At 39.2% G+C, this 18,684-nt stretch overlaps 1 protein-coding gene and 1 long non-coding RNA gene across 5 annotated transcripts in view; one reads left to right on the plus strand and one right to left on the minus strand.

The window, feature by feature from the left end:
- TAFA1 (TAFA chemokine like family member 1) overlaps window positions 1-16,539 on the minus strand; it is a 471,237-nt gene extending 454,698 nt beyond the window's left edge. Inside the window, exons 1-2 of one of the 4 annotated variants that reach the window (XM_067043688.1) lie at window positions 16,063-16,539; window positions 14,023-14,143 (exon numbers count right to left, since the gene is read on the minus strand). In XM_067043688.1, the coding sequence (XP_066899789.1) occupies window positions 14,023-14,140 (118 nt within the window). In that variant the 5' untranslated portion in view covers window positions 14,141-14,143; window positions 16,063-16,539. Of the gene's footprint in view, window positions 1-14,022; window positions 14,144-14,862; window positions 14,943-16,062 lie in introns of those variants that run through there. The other 3 variants (XM_059075122.2, XM_067043687.1, XM_067043689.1) reach the window with 3 other exon arrangements.
- LOC136794974 (uncharacterized) overlaps window positions 12,604-18,684 on the plus strand; it is a 49,184-nt gene continuing 43,103 nt past the window's right edge. The window contains exon 1 of the long non-coding RNA XR_010842510.1: window positions 12,604-13,505. This is a non-coding gene — a long non-coding RNA (uncharacterized lncRNA). The remainder of the gene's footprint in view (window positions 13,506-18,684) is intronic.

Genomic DNA, 18,684 nt, shown 5'->3' on the forward strand with positions numbered 1-18,684 from the left:
CTTGTTAATGAATTATTGGCCAGATGTTTAAATTAATTAACCAAACTTCCCTATTATGTGGCAGCATACAGACTCTGCCAAACTTATTGATTAGAGCACCTTCATCAGTAATTACCTACACAACCTGCTGTTGAAAGGAAGGATACTGTGAGTATTGACCTGGTCATATTGACTTAGAACTCATGGCTAACCCTTACGTATTCCACAGTAGAGATTAACCATAAAATCCCTATCTTTTGTCTGTTCTGAGTAGATGGATTTTATTGTCAGAAGTCTCAGATGTTATCATAAAGTGACTAAATAAGTCTAAGTTGTAAAATTTCTATATGCACCATTTTTATAGAATAAAATATTATGGGTATATGTGTTAGTATAAAGCAGTCCTTCTATATCATCTTTGCTTTGACAGTCGTATATGTACATGACAATATAACGAGATGCCTTGTGCTGGACACCTACTCTATGGCAGATATAGAACAGACACCATCTCTATACCTTACTCAAGCCTGAAAGGTAGGAATTATATAAATAGGAATCCCCATTTCATGAGTGTGGCAGAGAGAGTTACCATGACTTGTCCACACTTGGAGCTAAGAGTGGTAGACCTCAGATGGGAGCCCCTGGTTTGCCTGGTACACCAGACTGCTCTAATTACTACAGATTCTTTGGCCAAGAATCACTGGTGACAATGAGGGTGAGGTCAGGCAAAAAAACCTGCAATTCAGTTACATATAAGAACAGCCTAGATCAAGAGTGGACAACTTGTCTCATCTCAAAATTGCACGGGTAAGTCCAGGGAAGGCACTCTGCACGGTATTTGACATTGTAGGTGTTGAATGATGATGGTTCCGGCGGTGGTTATTGTGGTTGTTTCTGAAATACTACCTTGTTTACAACTCAGGGATTGGAGCACTGTGCTTGGAAGGGTTCACAGGTTGAATCTGGGTAAAAGTACAAAGAGTGCCATAAGTGATGAGCAGTCATGTCCACAATGCATGATCACAGGAAGAGTGGGCTATGCATCAGGAATTTGCCATCACTGGCCATGGGCATATTTTAGAACAAACAAGAGAATTTTTTCTGATGATGAGAGGAATGTGAAAGGGAGACTTCAGGTCTGATTACGTAAGCAATTTCTACCAAACATGTTATTGAGTTACGGGTCTAGCAAGTTTTATTTGAAAGACAGCAAATTCCATATTTTAGCCAAAAGATATTGCTGCAAATGATCAAACCACTTACCCGAAAGGTCAGCCCACTTTACAACATTCTAGATAATTTATAAAGTCTCAACATGATAAATGCCAAAAAATCTTATCAGAAAGTTAAATTGCCATTAGAGAGAATTCTTTTCCAGTATGAATGATTTGTAACTTCATTTTAAGTAAAACAGAAAAACTACACTGAGTCTAATAAATGCAAATTTATCCTATGCTGCTGCTTCCTCGCCTAGAGCATAAAAAGGGCCTCCAAAGTCTAAAAAAATGTATCAGGAGGCAATAGTTCTGTAAAAAATACTTGAAAATGAGGTGCTGTTAATACTATAAGCAACGAAAGTATGCTCTCAGCCAGACCTGTTTGCAAAGCAACATTAAGACTAAAGCATTATTCAGTCACATTAAATTAAAATTATTGCATGATATAGCCAAGCCGAAGACACAGTTAGTGGCCCGCTGATGTAGAACAACGTCCCATAACACAGAAATTTGTTTTGTAATTAAATTAAACCAAAACGAACTTGCTGATATTCCTAAAAGTAGTACTTAGTTGCGATGGAAAGAGCACCTGACTGAAAGTCAAGGCATAACCTAAGTTCTCCTCTCAGCGTTTCATTACTATCCACAGTTTGCAGGGTTTTTGTTGTGTTTTTTTTTTTTTTTTTTTTTTTCCAGTATGCGGGCCTCTCACTGCTGTGGCCTCTCCCGTTGCGGAGCACGGGCTCCGGACGCGCAGGCTCAGCGTCCATGGCTCACGGGCCCAGCCGCGCCGCTGCATGTGGGATCTTCCCGGACCGGGGCACAAACCCGTGTCCCCTGCACCAGCAGGCGGACTCTCAACCACTGAGCCACCAGGGAAGCCCTGCAGTGTAGTGTTTTATATAATGAGGATAACAGAACTGACCACGTAGGGTTGTGATACAGATCACGTGTCATATGGGAAGGAACCGTCCATAGCAGAGGCTACACACAATAGAGACGCAGGAACCTGAGCCATTACTCAGGACCCAACAAAATTCTCAACCTTACCCTCCCAAGCTAGATGACCTTGAACAAATCAATTATCTTATATTCTTTAAGATATTCCTTATGAGTAAAATGGAAAGATGTTCTAACTCATAAGGTAACTGTAAAGATTCAATGAAACTTCTAATGCTTAGGATCATTCATTCATTCAAGTATTTATTTGACCCTCACCATGAACCAAACACTGAGTCAGGCATCCTCAGACTGCTGGGTTCCCTACCCTCACAGAACTGATGATCTGATCAGGAAAGGCAGTGTTAAACCAGTGATTGTAATAAAGAGGCATTGCTATTACTATTGGGAAGCGTAGTTTTCTGCACCTAGTAAGTGGACCATAAACATTTGTTGAATAACATATTAAATTTGCTGTATATTAAAAATAAATATTGGGCTTCCCTGGTGGCGCAGTGGTTGAGAATCCGCCTGCCGATGCAGGGGACGCGGGTTCGTGCCCCGATCTGGGAAGATCCCACATGCTGTGGAGCGGCTGGGCCCGTGAGCCATGGCCGCTGAGCCTGTGCATCCGGAGCCTGCGCTCCGCAACGGGAAAGGCCACAACACTGAGAGGCCCGTGTACCACACACACACACAAAAAAAAAAAAAAAATTAAAAAAATAAAAATAAAAATAAATATTATTATCCTCAGGATTTGATTTAGAGATATGCAGCTTCCTCTAATATAATAACCAGATTTTAAAAATCAACAGTAGTAACATATTTTGTCTTGTATTACACAAAGGTAACAATAATTCAAAGGTGTGAAGGGCCTCATGGGACCCAGAGAGTCTGGCCAGAACACAATTGCTGCATTTGTTGTTAATTAACTGACTTGCTTTCCACAGAGACTCAAATTGTGGAAACAGGGCTTCTTTCTTACATTTTAACTAGCTGTTCATCTGTGATCATCAGTGTACATTGATAAAGCAGCCTTTAGATTACAAAACAGTAACAACAATAAAATCTTGCTTTCCCTTTAATTGCAATAATATAACGTTTCTCCAGCTAGTTTAGGGCCTATAGACATTTAGGTCACTGCCCTACCTTGTCCCCCCTTACTTGCCAATAAGACTTTAATTGTCCTGTTCCCTCCAGTTCGGTATGCTACCCCTTGATCCTCTCCCACAAACTCAATTCCGACCCAAAATTCAAGGCCCAACACAAAATCCAGTCCTTTATGAGCGCTTCCCAAATCCTCTCTGGTCAGAGTGAATAGCTTCACGTTTTACCATCAAGAGCACCTGCTTGGTTAGAGCTCTTATAACAGGAAGCTTTGCATCACTGTCATAGAGTAAGAGGAGAATAGGGAAAGGAATCAATTTCTGGACGTAATAAAAAGAAAGTTCTGCAACTCTGAGAAGTTAAGAGAATTGCTAAAGATCCACTATTTTAAACCATAGTTACTAGACACTTGTGGCTATTTAAATTTGATTTAATCACACTTTCGGATCTTTTTCTTATTTTTTAAATGAAATGTTTCATGGCATGCATTTTTGGATAGGAGAGGGATCCTAGAGATGGTCAGTCAATGAACCAACAGGGACAGTCAAAGACTCTCAACTTGCATGCCCATGTCAATCAATTGATAGGTGATGCCCGGAGGAGGACTGAAAAAGTTTCTGAAATCACATCTAGGCTCTGTGGGAACAAACACTGATTGATTCCGTAGGCCTATGATAGATAGAGGGCTGGAGATTGGCAGCATGTATGCCATAAATCTGCTTTTACTTCTAAACGATCCTGGGAGTAGCTGTCAAAAATGTTGCCTAAAAATGTTCACCCAGTGACCTAGTTTCTCAAGCACATATCCAGTACATGGCATCTTGCTTTTTTATCAGATAAAGAGATTTAAGAAGATAGAAAAACAATTCAACTTAATAAGGTCTCAACTGAGAAGCTTCCAAACAGTATCTTCTCCTGTCTTACATCTTATTTTATTTCAGAAGAAATGGGTTTTTAAAAATTTTTTGCCATCTCACACATTTTTTAATTCAGAGTTTCAGTAGGGCTGGTCTGTAGATACAGTTTCTTCATAGAACAGTGATGTTCAAATTTTCCTGATTACAGCACCCCAAGGAAGTGAAATATCCAATTCCTACTTGTTTCCTCTTTCAGTGGGAAAATATTTAGATAATAAATACTTAGGTAATAAATAGTTGGAAAGATGCATTTATGAATCACTCATGAATCACTCACTGTTTTTATAAAATAAGTTAAACTTATTAATATGCTAATATATTATAAAACAATGTGCTACAGACATAAAAATAGTCCAAAAATGTTACCTACCTTGACAATTTATGTTGCATAGGTTCACGGGCAGTATATAAACAATGTCACTAGACAAGTATCACCATACAAATAAGTTTGAGAGTGATTACATATACATGTTTTACAATAAGAATATAGATGAATCATTTCTGAACCACAACTCAAGAATATCTTAAAGTCTAATCCTTAGCAAATTTAAAAGCCTAAATATGCAAATATGCATCATTACAGACTATAGGGTTAATGAAACAGCCCACAGCAAACTTAATTGATAATGATGAAACTAAAGCAACGCTAATTTATAATTAAAAAGCAAGGACCACAGCAATGGAAAATCACTAACAACTCAAAGAACACTCAAGATGCACTGATAACAAATTATCCTTCCCCAAATTGCATGAATTCTAATTATTTGCATGCAGCCACTTTGCAATGTTTCCAAGAGCTAGCAGCCAGTTTTCTTAGCAGAATACTGAATTAAGGAAGCTCAGTAAACCTTAGTTACACGTCATTCTAGTAGAATGATAACTCAGTCAGTATACTAATAAGTAGCCTATGTTCATATACAAAATGAATGGACATAAAAGCTTAAATCATTTGCCCAAAAGAATAACAACAACAGCAAAAACAAAACCCCTTGGGTTTCAAGATAAATTTATAACCCTCTAGTGGACTACAGACTAGATTTTGAGAAGTTTAATAAAGTATTAAATAAAGGGTTTTATATAGGCATCACTATGCTGCCTGATGCTTCCCTCCGTTTATTACATTTACAGATTACTCTTTTTCCCTAGCCTTAATCTAAAGGAAAGTTAATTGATTTTTAGCCAAGATTCAAATGAGACCTCTCTTTAGGCCATTGGGCTCCTAACACTAATTCTCTCTGTTTATCAGACCCCCCAGTGATACCAGTTAGCTGCATATAAAAGGCTCAGAGACACACAGCATTTTAGCATGTTGGTTATAACCCAGAGTAGGACTCACTCGTGGGCATAATTTTAAAGCAGGCCAAAACAGATCTGCATAGAAATTCCCCTTTTAGCCCTACCGCCTTCACCTCTCTCCACTGTGCTTGCATAAATTCATTAGGGATCATAAAATGTTGGAGCTGGAGATAATCTTATCTAAGGTCACACACTGACAGCCTGCAGGTGGGACATATCCCTGAATCACGTTTTGTTTGGCCCACCTGACATTTAAAAGATAAAGAAATTACACATAAAATTCTAGGTTTCTGACTTGCCTTGAAATATCAGAGGATCTGGTCACCTTGAGCCCATCTCAGGTGTAGCTAAGGATGCGCTGTGCCCTCTAGATGTGCATATGCTCTTAAGTTGCCACAGTTTTCAGCATTTTATAATGTCTGGCCTCTAGGCTGATCCAATTATTTTTGTTAACGACCTGGTCTGTGAAGCTATTTGCCTTCTCCATCTATGAAATCATCCAGAAAGTTTTCAAATAGCTTTAGCAGAGGGCTTTTTAAATACACAAAGGTGATTTTGTACAGCTTCTTGCTCTATCAAATGGATGAAGTCAGTGAATCAATTCCTTCGGCAGCTCAAAGCATCTTTATTTGGCAGAATATACTTCACTATTTGTGGAATGCAAATCCTTGGAGATCACCTCCTTGGAGCTGCTAGGAACAATATGAAAACCGTTGATTCCCTCCAACTTTCTCATCTGGAGCCTTGCAATTGACAACTTACGTGAGACACTGAAAGTGCCAGCGTCCTACTCCTACCCTGGTGCTCTTTCTTCATCACCATTAGGTATGAAAAAAGGCTTAATGTGGTGCTTTCCCACCAATATTTGCATTTTTTAAAGCCATAAAGTTCTTGCCTAGTTGATCAGCAAATATTGATTGAATACCTACACAATATTTATTCAGTGGGAAGGATGACCTGCTGGCCTGCTGACTCTCATCCAGGATCTGTTGTCAATTTCGGGAGCATTGAAATCCTTTCGCCGCCCCCGCCCCCACCCCCACCCCCGACCCCGTGTGGCAATTCATCTAAATCTGGAAGCTGGCATTTATTCACTTCAAAGTATATGACTCAATAGGTCCGTTCTTCATCCACATGAATGGGAAATCAGAAAAACCCTCTGGATGTACAAAGACTCAGCTTGTATTTATTCTTGGGTATAAAGGAAGCATGCCTAGAAGTGAAGGTCTAGTAAGGGCATAGAAAAGGTAAACACAGGTAATTCTATCAACAGAACAATGGCCTTTGCTGAGGGGAGGTCTTCCTCCCTTCTAGACTGAGGGGGAAGTTTGGTTGGTCTGCTTCCTTGCAAGGTGGATGGATTCACTTAATGAGTAAGCAGATCACTCTGCATATCTATGCATCTTCTGAGACAAAATTGCTGTGATAATATTCTTTCTCTTTTCTTTCTCTGGAATTTTATTATATAAAGTTCGAGAAAAAGAAAGAAACAGTGGGCCAAGAGGGTTCCCTAAATGCTTTGAGGACATTATCTTTGGAGAATCCAACTAATTTATACAAACTGTTAACAAAATAATTCATCTTCTCTTTATCCTAAAGAAAGGAAAAATTGTTTGTCTGGTATTATTTTCTCCCTTCTGCAAAGGTGAAGTGAATTTTTTTCTTGTCATCAAAAGATTTGAAAGCAAAAGGCCTTTCCCTATTTGCTAAGTGGTTTCCTTTTCAGATCCTCAAGGCCACACCTATAATATTTTCTAATCTACAGAAAAAAAATACCTAAAAACCTCATGCTGTGACTGAAAACCTTAGGGATTTATTTTTTTACTGCATTTGTAAGTTATGTTCTTTGGACCATTTTGACTAATGTAATGGCTGTCAAATATCAAATACAGTCAAATATCTACCCAAAGATACTGCACAGATACACACATACATATGTGCATATGTTACAGTGACAATTTCGTGTTTATACCACCCTCCATTTGAGGTATGTCCTTTTCATAAACACACATACAGATACACATGCATCCAGCCATATACACACAAGTACTCACACACAAGTAGGAAAACATAAGGGAGAGTTCAACATTCCACCAGAACAGTCATTCCTTCTTTCCTTAATAATTTAACACATATTTTCTGAGCACCTACTATATGCCAAGTTCTTTGCTAGAAGCAAGAGATAAAAAGATGAATTTTATAGGATTCCAGGATTATGTTGGCTCACACTTCTCAAAGCATGTGATATGAATAGGCACTGTAGCTGTTGTCCAAATAAAAGAAGTTTGGAAAATTTTAGTTAAACACAATCAGGATTCCTATCTGCAAATCTTTCCAGAACTTTCATACACACACATACACACACATGTACTGCATATCTCTAAGAGGAGAACATATCATGCAGTGAGTGCTTCCCCTACAGTTAATAGCTTTTTTCCAATGAGCATTTTGAGGGGACAGTGTTTTGTGAACTGGGAAATGCTGGCCTAAACATTTTATAGGATTAAGGCTCTTAGAAGGAAAAGGGGCTCATGATACTTTGCTACCTTTATTTCCTTCTTTTTCCTTAAACTGGGAACATTTATACATCTCTAATTTAATCATAAAACTCTCTATAGCAAATATTTTAAGCTTTTCATTAAAAATCAATATATACCCATCCTAGAAATGAACCTGAAAAAATTTCAAAATTGTAGGAAATAAAAAGTCTAAGTCAATCCAGTCCTCCCACCAGGTTTAACTAACACTGTATAAAGAATGTTTATATCTCTTCGTACATTTTTCATACATGTGCAAATATTTATTTTCTCCAAACTATTTTGAAGCTGAGTATTCTGTTCCTCGTCTTCTTCACTCGGCAGTAAATCGTGGGCACTTTTCCACAAGAGTACATATGAACATATCTCGTTCACTGCAATGGCTACATTGAATGCTATTGAGCAGATTCACCATGATTATTTTACCAGTCCCCTTTTGATGGAGATGAAACTCCTCTCTAATTTTTTGCCATTAAAATTATTGTTGCAGTGACTAAACCTTAAACATACATCTTTGTAAACCTGTCCAATCATTTTCTTAGAATAAGCATCTAGAAATGGAATTGTATCAGGACTGGCACATTTTACATTTTGGAAAACACTGCAAAACTGTTTTCAAAAACACGAAGTACCAATTTATACACTCAAGCTTTGAAATTTTTACACAGAGTTCAAAATTGGAGGACTAAAAAGGAGTTGAGTTTTCATCTTAAATGAACTTTGAGAAATGAACAATTGAAGACTAACGTTCATCAGTGCCAGTTCTAAAAATTTGTTTGCAGTGTCGTATAAAATGGAGGCCATGGGCTTGAGCTCACGTAAGTAACAGTACTTTGATAGCATTGTAATAATTCTCTTATAAGTTCACGGGATGGTCAGAAAATCTTTATTTGCATCTCTACCTGATTTTGATTTTGGGGGGTCTTATCAAATGCCCATGGCTGCACTCTTGACTCTAGGGTGAGGTCAATAACATCAATCAGATGATCAATGGATTATCACCAGCACCAGTTACACCAAATCACAACCTGTCTGCTCCAATTCTTAGACCCGTTCAAAACACTTAGCCATCTAGTATTGGTACATATTCTGAGAAAGCCAATATGCAACCACTGGTATTCTCACTATTTCTTTTACACTACAATCATAAAACAATCCTTTATGGTAAGGAACCTTGGTATTCTAATGCGTATTCCTTAGGCAGCCTTCAATAAAGTGATATTGAACAGTAAACAAAAATAATTATAAGGCATATAAGAACTTTTAAAAATATTTACCCCCCCAAAAATCACGCTTTAAAATAGATGATGATGGTCAGTATGTAGTAAGTCACAAACGAACACCTCTAAATACACCGTTGGCTTCTTAAAGCTTTAAATCAGACCGCGGATAAGTTACACAGAGAATTCTACTCAGAGTCATCTTTTTATACTTCCCTACACCCTTGTCAATAAAATAGCATCGACTCAAGAATAAATGATTCATAAGGCATTTACAACTTCTTGTCTCATGTAATTTATCTTTATAATTTTAAATTATGAAAGAACCCCAAAGATCTTTTCTCACTAAAGTATTGTGAAGTCATCCATATTTTATTAAGTTTCAAGGACAGCCCCCCACACCACACCCACACTCAAAATTAAGTAACCATTAAAATTGCTGTGAAAATTCGTATACCCGTAAGGGGAAGAAACTAATCCTATATGGGAAAGTTGCGTTTAGCAAACCATTCATCTTTTTTTACCTGTTACACAACAACTAGTGATTATAAAGAGTTGAAGCTGTCTATTTTAATATCCTGAAACAATGGAACACCACTCCGAGTTTGCATTGTTCAGTCTATCTTTTTTAAATTAAGTGTCCTTATTCTAGCTTCACTGTACATATTTTTTTTTAAAGTCATGAGTATTCTTCAAGTTATTAAGGTAATTTCCTACATCGTTCCCAAAACAAAAAACTTGATTTAGCCAAATATTAAATTATTGATATTACAAATCTGTTAATCTATAGCACATTTTACTTATTTGTGTAATTTTAAAATTCACTTTCATTTGATTGACTGTTTTAATCTTCCTTAACTAGTGAGTCACTGCAAATAAATGGTGCAATCGTAATATGATAAATATGAAAAATAGAAAGTACTTAGGGACTGCAGGGGAATACATTAAAATCAGTCCGTTTTCTAGTTAACATATTCTCATTCTCTTTGTGTGCAAACCCAGTGCATTGAGAAGACAGATCACAAATTCGTGGCCTCACAGAAACATCGTCCTGATACCATGTTCTGACAGCAGAAATTGGCCCAAAGCTCTAACCATTTCCCCTAAACGACCCTGACTGGCTGGTGCCATACAGGTGCTGCACAGTCTGAACAAGGGGAACATCGCGTCAAATTCCACTCATCTGTCAGTGTAGTGGATTATTTCTTGAGATACTGAGACTGGCTGCTTGGGATCAGAGCACCATCCTTCTTACCATATAGGGGATGTGAGGCTGCCTGTAAGAGCCTGGTGAGAGGGGGACCAGCCGTTCCTAAGCAGGTGAGGAGGCAGCTGTAAAGCCTTCACTCCATCCAGGGCTTTGAGTGAAAGATGTGTCATTTTTCACATTTCCCAGATACTTGATATGCACGCGGTGTCTCCCTGCTCCTGCTTTATGAAAGAGGTGATTTTTCAAGCTTAGGCAAATGTGGCAAAGCTCAGAGTCTGCTGGTGTCTCATTTTTTCTCATCATGTCACTTGTTTTAACCGCTTTGAAAAAATTAGATTATGTTTTTCCTTTTTGCTCATTTATCTAGCTATTTATTTATTTATTTGCTCATTGAAGGGGGGGGGATTATCACAGATAACTAGCTTTGATTTCTCTCTTGTTTTCATACACATTTCATTAGTGTCCCTGAAGATTTAAGACCTACGAAGGGAAACATCACAAGTCTCATCACAAAAAGCATATATTTACTCTTAAAATCAAAACCGAAGATTGCATTTAAGAAGATTGTATTTCTGACTGAAGTAATCTAGAATATTGCTATGTCCAAGATCTATTGCTTTAATCTTTGCAGTGATTGTTGAAAAACCCAAGAAAGTTGAATAAACCTAATACCTAGAACCACTGGACTTTAGTTAATATCATTTTCATCGTTCTGCATCTAGAAGGGAGTATTTATAGTTGTTATCATTTCATTGATGAATCTGAAATGGGTCTGAAATGTATAAACGCTTGGGGTTGAAACTGGCTTCAGTGCTGCAGTTTTTTGGGGGTATTTGAGGCACACATGAACCATGCACTGACGATAATAAGCAATTACTAAGAGGAGACAATGGACAAAAAATACTGAGCTTAATTGCAGACAGAACCCAAAGATGTATTTCCCAGTTTAAAATTACTGTATTTTGATAATAAGCCCCATAAAGACATAAGCTTAATTGCTATAAGCAGCATAGCCATAACCCTCCACCAAAAAAATCTCATATATTTACTGATTAAGAGAGACAGTCTACGTGAAAGCTCATTGCAAACTGTACCCTATTTCTTGACTGTATGCACAGGGCACAAAACAAGACAGGTAGCATTTGGTCTTATATTCTAGCCAGGTACCACATAGTTAAAAATGACAGCAAGACTAAAAACAAGATTGTTGTCACTATGTGGATAATTAGCTGTGTGAACAGCAAAACATCACTCATTCAACATCTGTGATATGCACATTTGTAGTCTACTAAGTGGGGATGCCAGTAATTCCTGATCTTTCTGAAGAGCTTTACATTTTACAAAGCCCTTTCGTGAAGATTGTTTTATTTACACTCCCCACAATATCCCTAAATGGGAAATTGGGCCCAGAGAAGAAAAATGACTTGCCCAAGGTCATGTCACTAATGTTAAGTGACAGAGACGATGGCCCAGCCTAAGTTCTGCCATCCTCAAGTGCCACCCCTCACCACTGCCGCCATGGCCACCTTTCAAAATGGGTCTGCAGTTCAAATGAGTCCGTGTATTGACATAACTTGAAAATTTTCACGAATTACAGGAAGGTGCTCACATCTCTTCAAAAAGGCTACTTGGCAAGATTGTGCTCTATACTGGGAGCCATTAGTTCCTCCTTGGGAAACAGGCTCTGGAGATGAAATCAGACCAAAGTCCCCGATGGCAGGCATTAGCTGTGTGAGCTCAGGCAAACTGCTCAGACCCTCAGAACTTCAGTCTCCTGAGCAACAGGGTGGGAAATTACACCTACTTGAATAAGAATCAAGCCAAGCAAGGTGAATTAACCTTAACAGTGTGCCTAAAACACTCGCATTCGTTGTTTTTGTTTCGTGTGCTTATCGTTAAGTATTGCAGTAAATGCAGATTTCTCGCGTTATTTGCATGACTTTGTAACAAGTCAAAGACGTTTTTTTGCCAGAACAGATTGGAGATCTACTGACTGGAGGTAACTTGGGGATTCCACGTTTTTTGTTTTTTGTTTTTTCCCCCTCCAACTCGGCACTGGAGCCTCGGACTCTGGCAGTGGCTGATCCAGGCTCAGGACACGCGAGGCAGAAATACTAGCGCGCAGCATCGGCAGAGCCGTTTCCAGGCCCTCCTGCAGGGGCACCAACCTCCCCTCGCCTTCCCTCCCGCATTCAGGGCTTTGAGAAAGAGGGCGGCTGAGGCCCGGAGGCAGCCCTGGGCCTGTGCCCCAAGCTCAGCCCCCGCCAAACCCCTCCTCCCGGAGCGACCCAAGGTCTACATCCAGCAAGCTGGCGCGCTCCCCTGCAGCCCGCGTGGGAGGACCCGGGCTGTACACGTACTCTTTCGATCCTGCCCCCAGCCGGGAAGCAGAACCCGGGAAAGCAGCAAGCAGCGAGCGCCCTGGGAGGTGTTGCTGGAGGAGAATGCCGAAGAGCCCAGGATCGGTGCCCAGGCTGGTTGCAGAGCCAGAAAAAGGCAAAGGCTAGACAACGCAGCTAGAGGAAGCCTGGCGGATGGGAGGAGGCCAGGAAGGGATTTGGAAGGAAGGAGGGGTGGGGATGGAGAGCTGGGAGCACTAGAGAACTAAGGATCCGGAGCTTGGGCGCGCAACTGGTCCCCAGAGCCCGGTCTTGGCGGTCGGGTGAGAGGGGGAGGGGAAGGGGTGCGGTGAAGGTGACGGGTGGAGTAAATGGATGCAAAGGCTGAAGCTAAGCAGAAAATGGAAGGCAACATTTCCGAGAACCAGGGCGGGTGAGGACAATCGAGCTGGGGGAACAGTAATGAGAAAGCTGGAGAGGCACAGAAGGAGAGAAAAATCCTGATTGAAGAGTGAGGCCATGGAAGGGTAAGAAATATACTTTGAACAGAAAAACGAAGACAGCAAAATGCGTCTGGAACTCAAAATTCGATATAGGAAAAAAAAAAAATCACGCTAAAGAGAACTTGTCCCGGAAAATGCCGAGATAGGAAAAAACCAAACAAACAAAAGGCATCGAGCATACCGCAAGAACAAGAAAGTGAAAGAAGGGAGAAAGGAGAGGAGACAAACCAGACAAGAAAGAGTAAGTTACTTTTTAATTTCTTTTTCACTGACAAACTACTTACAAAGTTAATTGTGGCCCTGACATCCACATAAAATCTCTAGCCACATACACACCAAGATTATGGTATCTATGCTAGATAAAAATGCATCCCAGGAACATGGACACATTATTTTCTTGGTTGCAAAGATCATATTTTGCCTCCTTAAAAATTTCTCAAGTCTTGAAAGTTATCCCACCTTTTGCAGAATGTTTCACTCTTGGCCAAAGTATCCCAAAACAAACGACTTCTCCTTTTTAAAGTGTGTGTCAAGGGGTGGCGGGACTCTTAGAGAAAACCACTTTTTCTGAGAAGTTATTAGAAATACCTCCAAGACATTTTATCGTCCCCCTCTTTCCCCAAAGCATCCAGCCAGCAAGTCTTGAAATTCAGAGGCAAGCTGCCCACCCTGTAGTACTTTCTGTCACTTGCCTTCAACCATCTGTTAAAAGACAGCGGTGAGACGGGAGGCTACTGTGGAGCCAGCATCCAACTTACCTGGTCTGCGCAGGTGATGGTGCTGGAAAGTGTGCTGAAGGGATCCATGGCAGAGCAGCATCGCACAAGCACTTATCCACAAGTACAGGACCCAGGGCATCGCAGAGACCATTGCCATTCTCTAAAGAGAACATTAGACAGGAAGGATTACCCCCGGGTTTGAGCCCCCAGCTCCGTCAGTCCCACTGGTGAGAGAAGGGGGGTCTCAGACGTCATGTGCCTTTGCTACTTTGCTGGTTAGAATGAATGACCCAGCAGAGGTCATGCCACAAAGTGGGATTGAGGGAGGTCATTCTCCATGAGATCATGAATCCATTTTTGAAATTATTCAAAACCAAACTCTTAGGATGGCCAAAATACAGAAATAAAGTTTCTGACTATCTGTTAGGCAGTTTGAAACACTGTATCCTGACTAAACAGGCAGTTTTACACAATGATCTTTAAGCTATAGTTATTCCAGGCATTGAAAGGCTGCACGCTCCTGTTCATTCTAACTTCATTGCCAGTCTGACATAAGCCTGGAAGGAAATAGTGGATTCTTTTTTTTTTATTCTACAGTCATGAATTTTTAACTCCAATGCTGTCGCCTAAACTAAGTAATCATTTCTCAGAGGCATGTTGTAATCTCCTAAAAGAGCTGATCTTTTTGGCTGGACTTAAAACCAGAAGGAATTATCTTCAGCCAAAATGAGTTTCGGATACAAGATCTGAGCGTCTCTCCTAGAGCAAACCATAATTTACAATATTGCTTTGCCTCCTAAGACCCTATCGTGGCATTTGTTGTAGTGTTGCTGAATATGCATATACAGGTGGTATATGTATTTATGGATGAACATCCACCTTTTCTTAAACGCTGAAACTGTGACAGCCTTCTCGGCACCTATGAGAATCTTAGGAGCTACAAAGGCTCAACTGCGCTGCATATTGTCCAGTTTCTCAAACAACACCTTATGCTGCATTTCATATTTGTCAAATTAATCAAACTTGAAGCATCATCCTTAGCCAGTGACATGGAAGCATATTCTATACAGGAACCCAGTTAAGTATATGCTTTTCTCCTAGATAGAGCTTTGGAACCTAGATTCTTTCTTTCTTTTTTTCATCTTTCCACTGTCAACTCATACACTTCAAGTATTTCAACGCTACATTTAAAACCTCCTAGTGACCTCCCAGTGTGGCTTCTTTATTCGTGGAAATTGGTACTCTTTCCAAAGCTGTGACGTTCCGCAAACAAAACATATACATTATATGTGTGTATGTATAGACATAATACAAGATAATTTATGGGTTTTAGGAGAGAGAGAGAGAGATGTAGTCTTTAAGAAGGGTTTTAGAACTATAATAGACAAATGGTGACAACCATAATTAAGTGCAAAGTAGGAAAACATTATTTTCAACAGCATGGTACCTTTAATGCCCCGGTCTGTGATTCACATAGACCATTCACTTTATAATTAGTTTCACAGCCCACTGTTTACTTTTGTGTACAACGGATTTAACCTCATTGTCTTCAGAACTATCCGTGTACCATAGGTGCATTCTCTTCAGTAAAGATAAAGAGCAACACCCCTCCTATGAATTCTGAAATGAATGCATTTGGGTGCCTTTTCAAAATACCCTGCAAATTATAGAAAGACAAAATAGACGTGACTGTGGCATGCAATGATCCCTTGTGAATTTCAGTTAAAATGCACTAGGAATTCATCTAAACTTGAAGAAAGCCCACCACAATCAAAACAACAGTTTTTCAATGACTGCTTTCCACACAGATCTTAGCACTCAAAAAGATTACTGTGACTTGACGTTTGCAGTATTTTCCTTCTTTTTCTTTTTTTCATTTAACTTTCTTTAATTCTCAGCATTACTTCCAAGGTTCCTGCATATAGCTCTTTGCTCACTCTCTTACCAAGAGGTTGTCTCTATGGTAATAGGTGTTTTCCCCCCCAAATAATGCATTCAGCCCTACATAGTTCTCTAGACCTGACTGAATAGGTTTGAAATCTGCTTTCTGAATCTTAAATCCTTAAAGAGGCTTCTTACCTGAAAAATCCAGCCAAGAGCAGAGTACTCTATTAGTGTTCATTGGAAAGCTCTAACACTTTCTAAAATCCATCTGTGCCACAACTGGAGATTTTTTTAGAAAGAGCTTCCCAATAATCTTCTTTATCAGGATTTAAAAAATATGTTTTTCTCTTCCGATGCTACTCCCACAGTAAAGAAGACATTGGGTTCATTCAGACTGTATTGTCAGAAAAGGAACCAAGGTTTGAGGGCTGGAAACCTTGTCATTTTCACCTTTAAATCATCTCCTGGCGTCACCTCTGCCTGACGAGACCTTTGAAGTGATGGTGAGATAATGTGCAGTTTCCTGATGAGAATCAGTTTATAGTTAATGAGGGACCATCCCCACTCCAGTGCAGTCAGGGCAGAGTAAGGCAGCAAAATGTAGGATCAGGGCTGCTATATGGCGCTGTAAGTAGCAATAGTCTCTTTCAATACATCCCTCCTCTGTAAAGTATCACATGTCTTAAAGTGACATTACCCTTTATTATAGCTACAGTGAATTGTAATACCTGCCCACTAACTCTTGAACAACTCAAGCAGCACTTTAACACTGTATTGCCGGGTACGTCGTTCTCTTAGAGATTTTACGGCTACTATTCATTTGCCGAAAGAGTAAAGAGGGAAGGAGAAACAAAAAAAAGCATTCTGCAAAATACTGATAGTGTTAATGGGTGTTAGACTCCTAACAGCAAATGGGAAAGTGATATGTAAGCCATTTCTTACCTCTTAATGTTCTTTTAACCAGTAAGTTAACCCAAAATATTGTTGAGTTTACACAAATTTAAGTCTGTCGATTGTGTCTGGCAGGTAAATCTGGGAATATGGTCTATCTAGACTACAATATAGATGTTTATAGGCATAAGCCCAAAGCAAACTTTCTGAGTTTTTTAACATGTTTAATAAATAGAAATATGTCATTTTCAGCATCGAAGACTGGATTTTGATAAAGAAATATGCTCAAGACATTTTTAAAAAATTTCCCTCAAATAACATGCTGGGGTGGGGAGAGGAAACACTCAGAAGTTCAACATTTTGCTTCTAGTATTATGGTTTAGACACTTTCTTCTTTGGAAATTTAATGTCATTGTACCTACACATGATCGATGCATATAAGGTGACCTAGTTTTCACTTACAGATTGCACTAGCAATGATTCATTCCAATAACTCAATCAGTTATTTCATGAATCACTTATAAATCACCTACTATGTGTTAGATGCTTGGGGACAAGGCAGAAAACAAGATTGATGTGATTGCCACTGTCATAGATCATAGTGTCTAGTCTTTCATTTTTTTTAAAAAAAAATCAAGGTAGTTCTCATAATGTTCCAGCCTCAAAAACCTCTTCGAGTGCCTCAGAATACTCTCTTGCCTTTCACAGGCATTATAAGGAAGGTTTGATGTCGCAGTGCATCTTTAGAAGCCATTCTCGCCTCTCCTGTTACACAGAGTGAGAGAATGAGAGACCCTTCAGATGCATCAGTCTTCCCCACTGGTCCTGCACACAGCTGCCCAATACATACAGAATAGCTCTTTGGACCCTAACAACCATTTATTAAAGCTCATCATTAAACAAAGTTCAAATCTTAGAGTGAGAATAAGTCGTGCCAAAGTTCTAGATGGTGTTGCGTGTTTCATTTCTGTCGTTCATTATTGTTGAGTTGGTGAGTACATACAGAAAGCTCACTCCGACTCTTCAATATCAAGACAAAAATGATAATAACTACAGTAGCAGCAGGTCAGGTTTATTGAACCTTCACCATGTGCTGGCACTACTCTGAAGTATGTTGCTTATAAGGTGTAATTTAATCCTTTTTACCACCCCATAAGATAGGTGAAATGATTATTGTCTTCATTTTATGGATGGGGAACCAGAGGGTGAAGAGGGAGATTAAGAAACTTGCTCAAGGTATTATAGCTACTAAGTGATAGAGCAGATTTCAAACCCCAATGATCTGGGTCAAGAGCCCACCTCCTGAACACTAGGATTAAACACTTCATGGAGAAAACAACCCTCCAAAATTAACCATTATATTTTCTCATTTCTTTACCATTAAGACATACTCAAAAAATTATTATACATTCATTCAAGACTTATATACTGAGTACATTCCAGGCATTTGAAATATAGAAATGTGGAAGGTAGTACTTACCCCATGACTTTGTTTTTGTTTCTGGTTTGTTTCTGTTATGCTAATGCATTAAAAATAAAAGGAAGTTCACATTTGCTAATAAAGGCTACCATTTGAAAATGGTACATGATATTTTTCATTTAAACTAAGGGATTAAACTAAGGCTCAACATAGTTTCTTATCTACAATTCAGTTTAATAAACTTGAAACACATACTCAATGGATTATGTTCAAGGCACTCAGGCATTGTTAGATTTTTTTTAAACGACTGGAATAAAGACTTTCCCTTACATTTTTAAGTGGCTTCTATATATGTATGTGATGGAACAAGAATATCAACCTAGTTCCATTTTCTCTTCCAAATACCTTGTCCATTGTATTGCAGCCAATGATCATTTCCCCTAATAATATAAGCATCAATGGATATTGACATTTAAGGCAATTTAGTCCATTCTTCCATCTCAAAG

This window comes from Kogia breviceps, chromosome 10, assembly GCF_026419965.1.
Source record: "Kogia breviceps isolate mKogBre1 chromosome 10, mKogBre1 haplotype 1, whole genome shotgun sequence".
Classification (NCBI taxonomy): Eukaryota; Metazoa; Chordata; class Mammalia; order Artiodactyla; family Physeteridae; genus Kogia; species Kogia breviceps.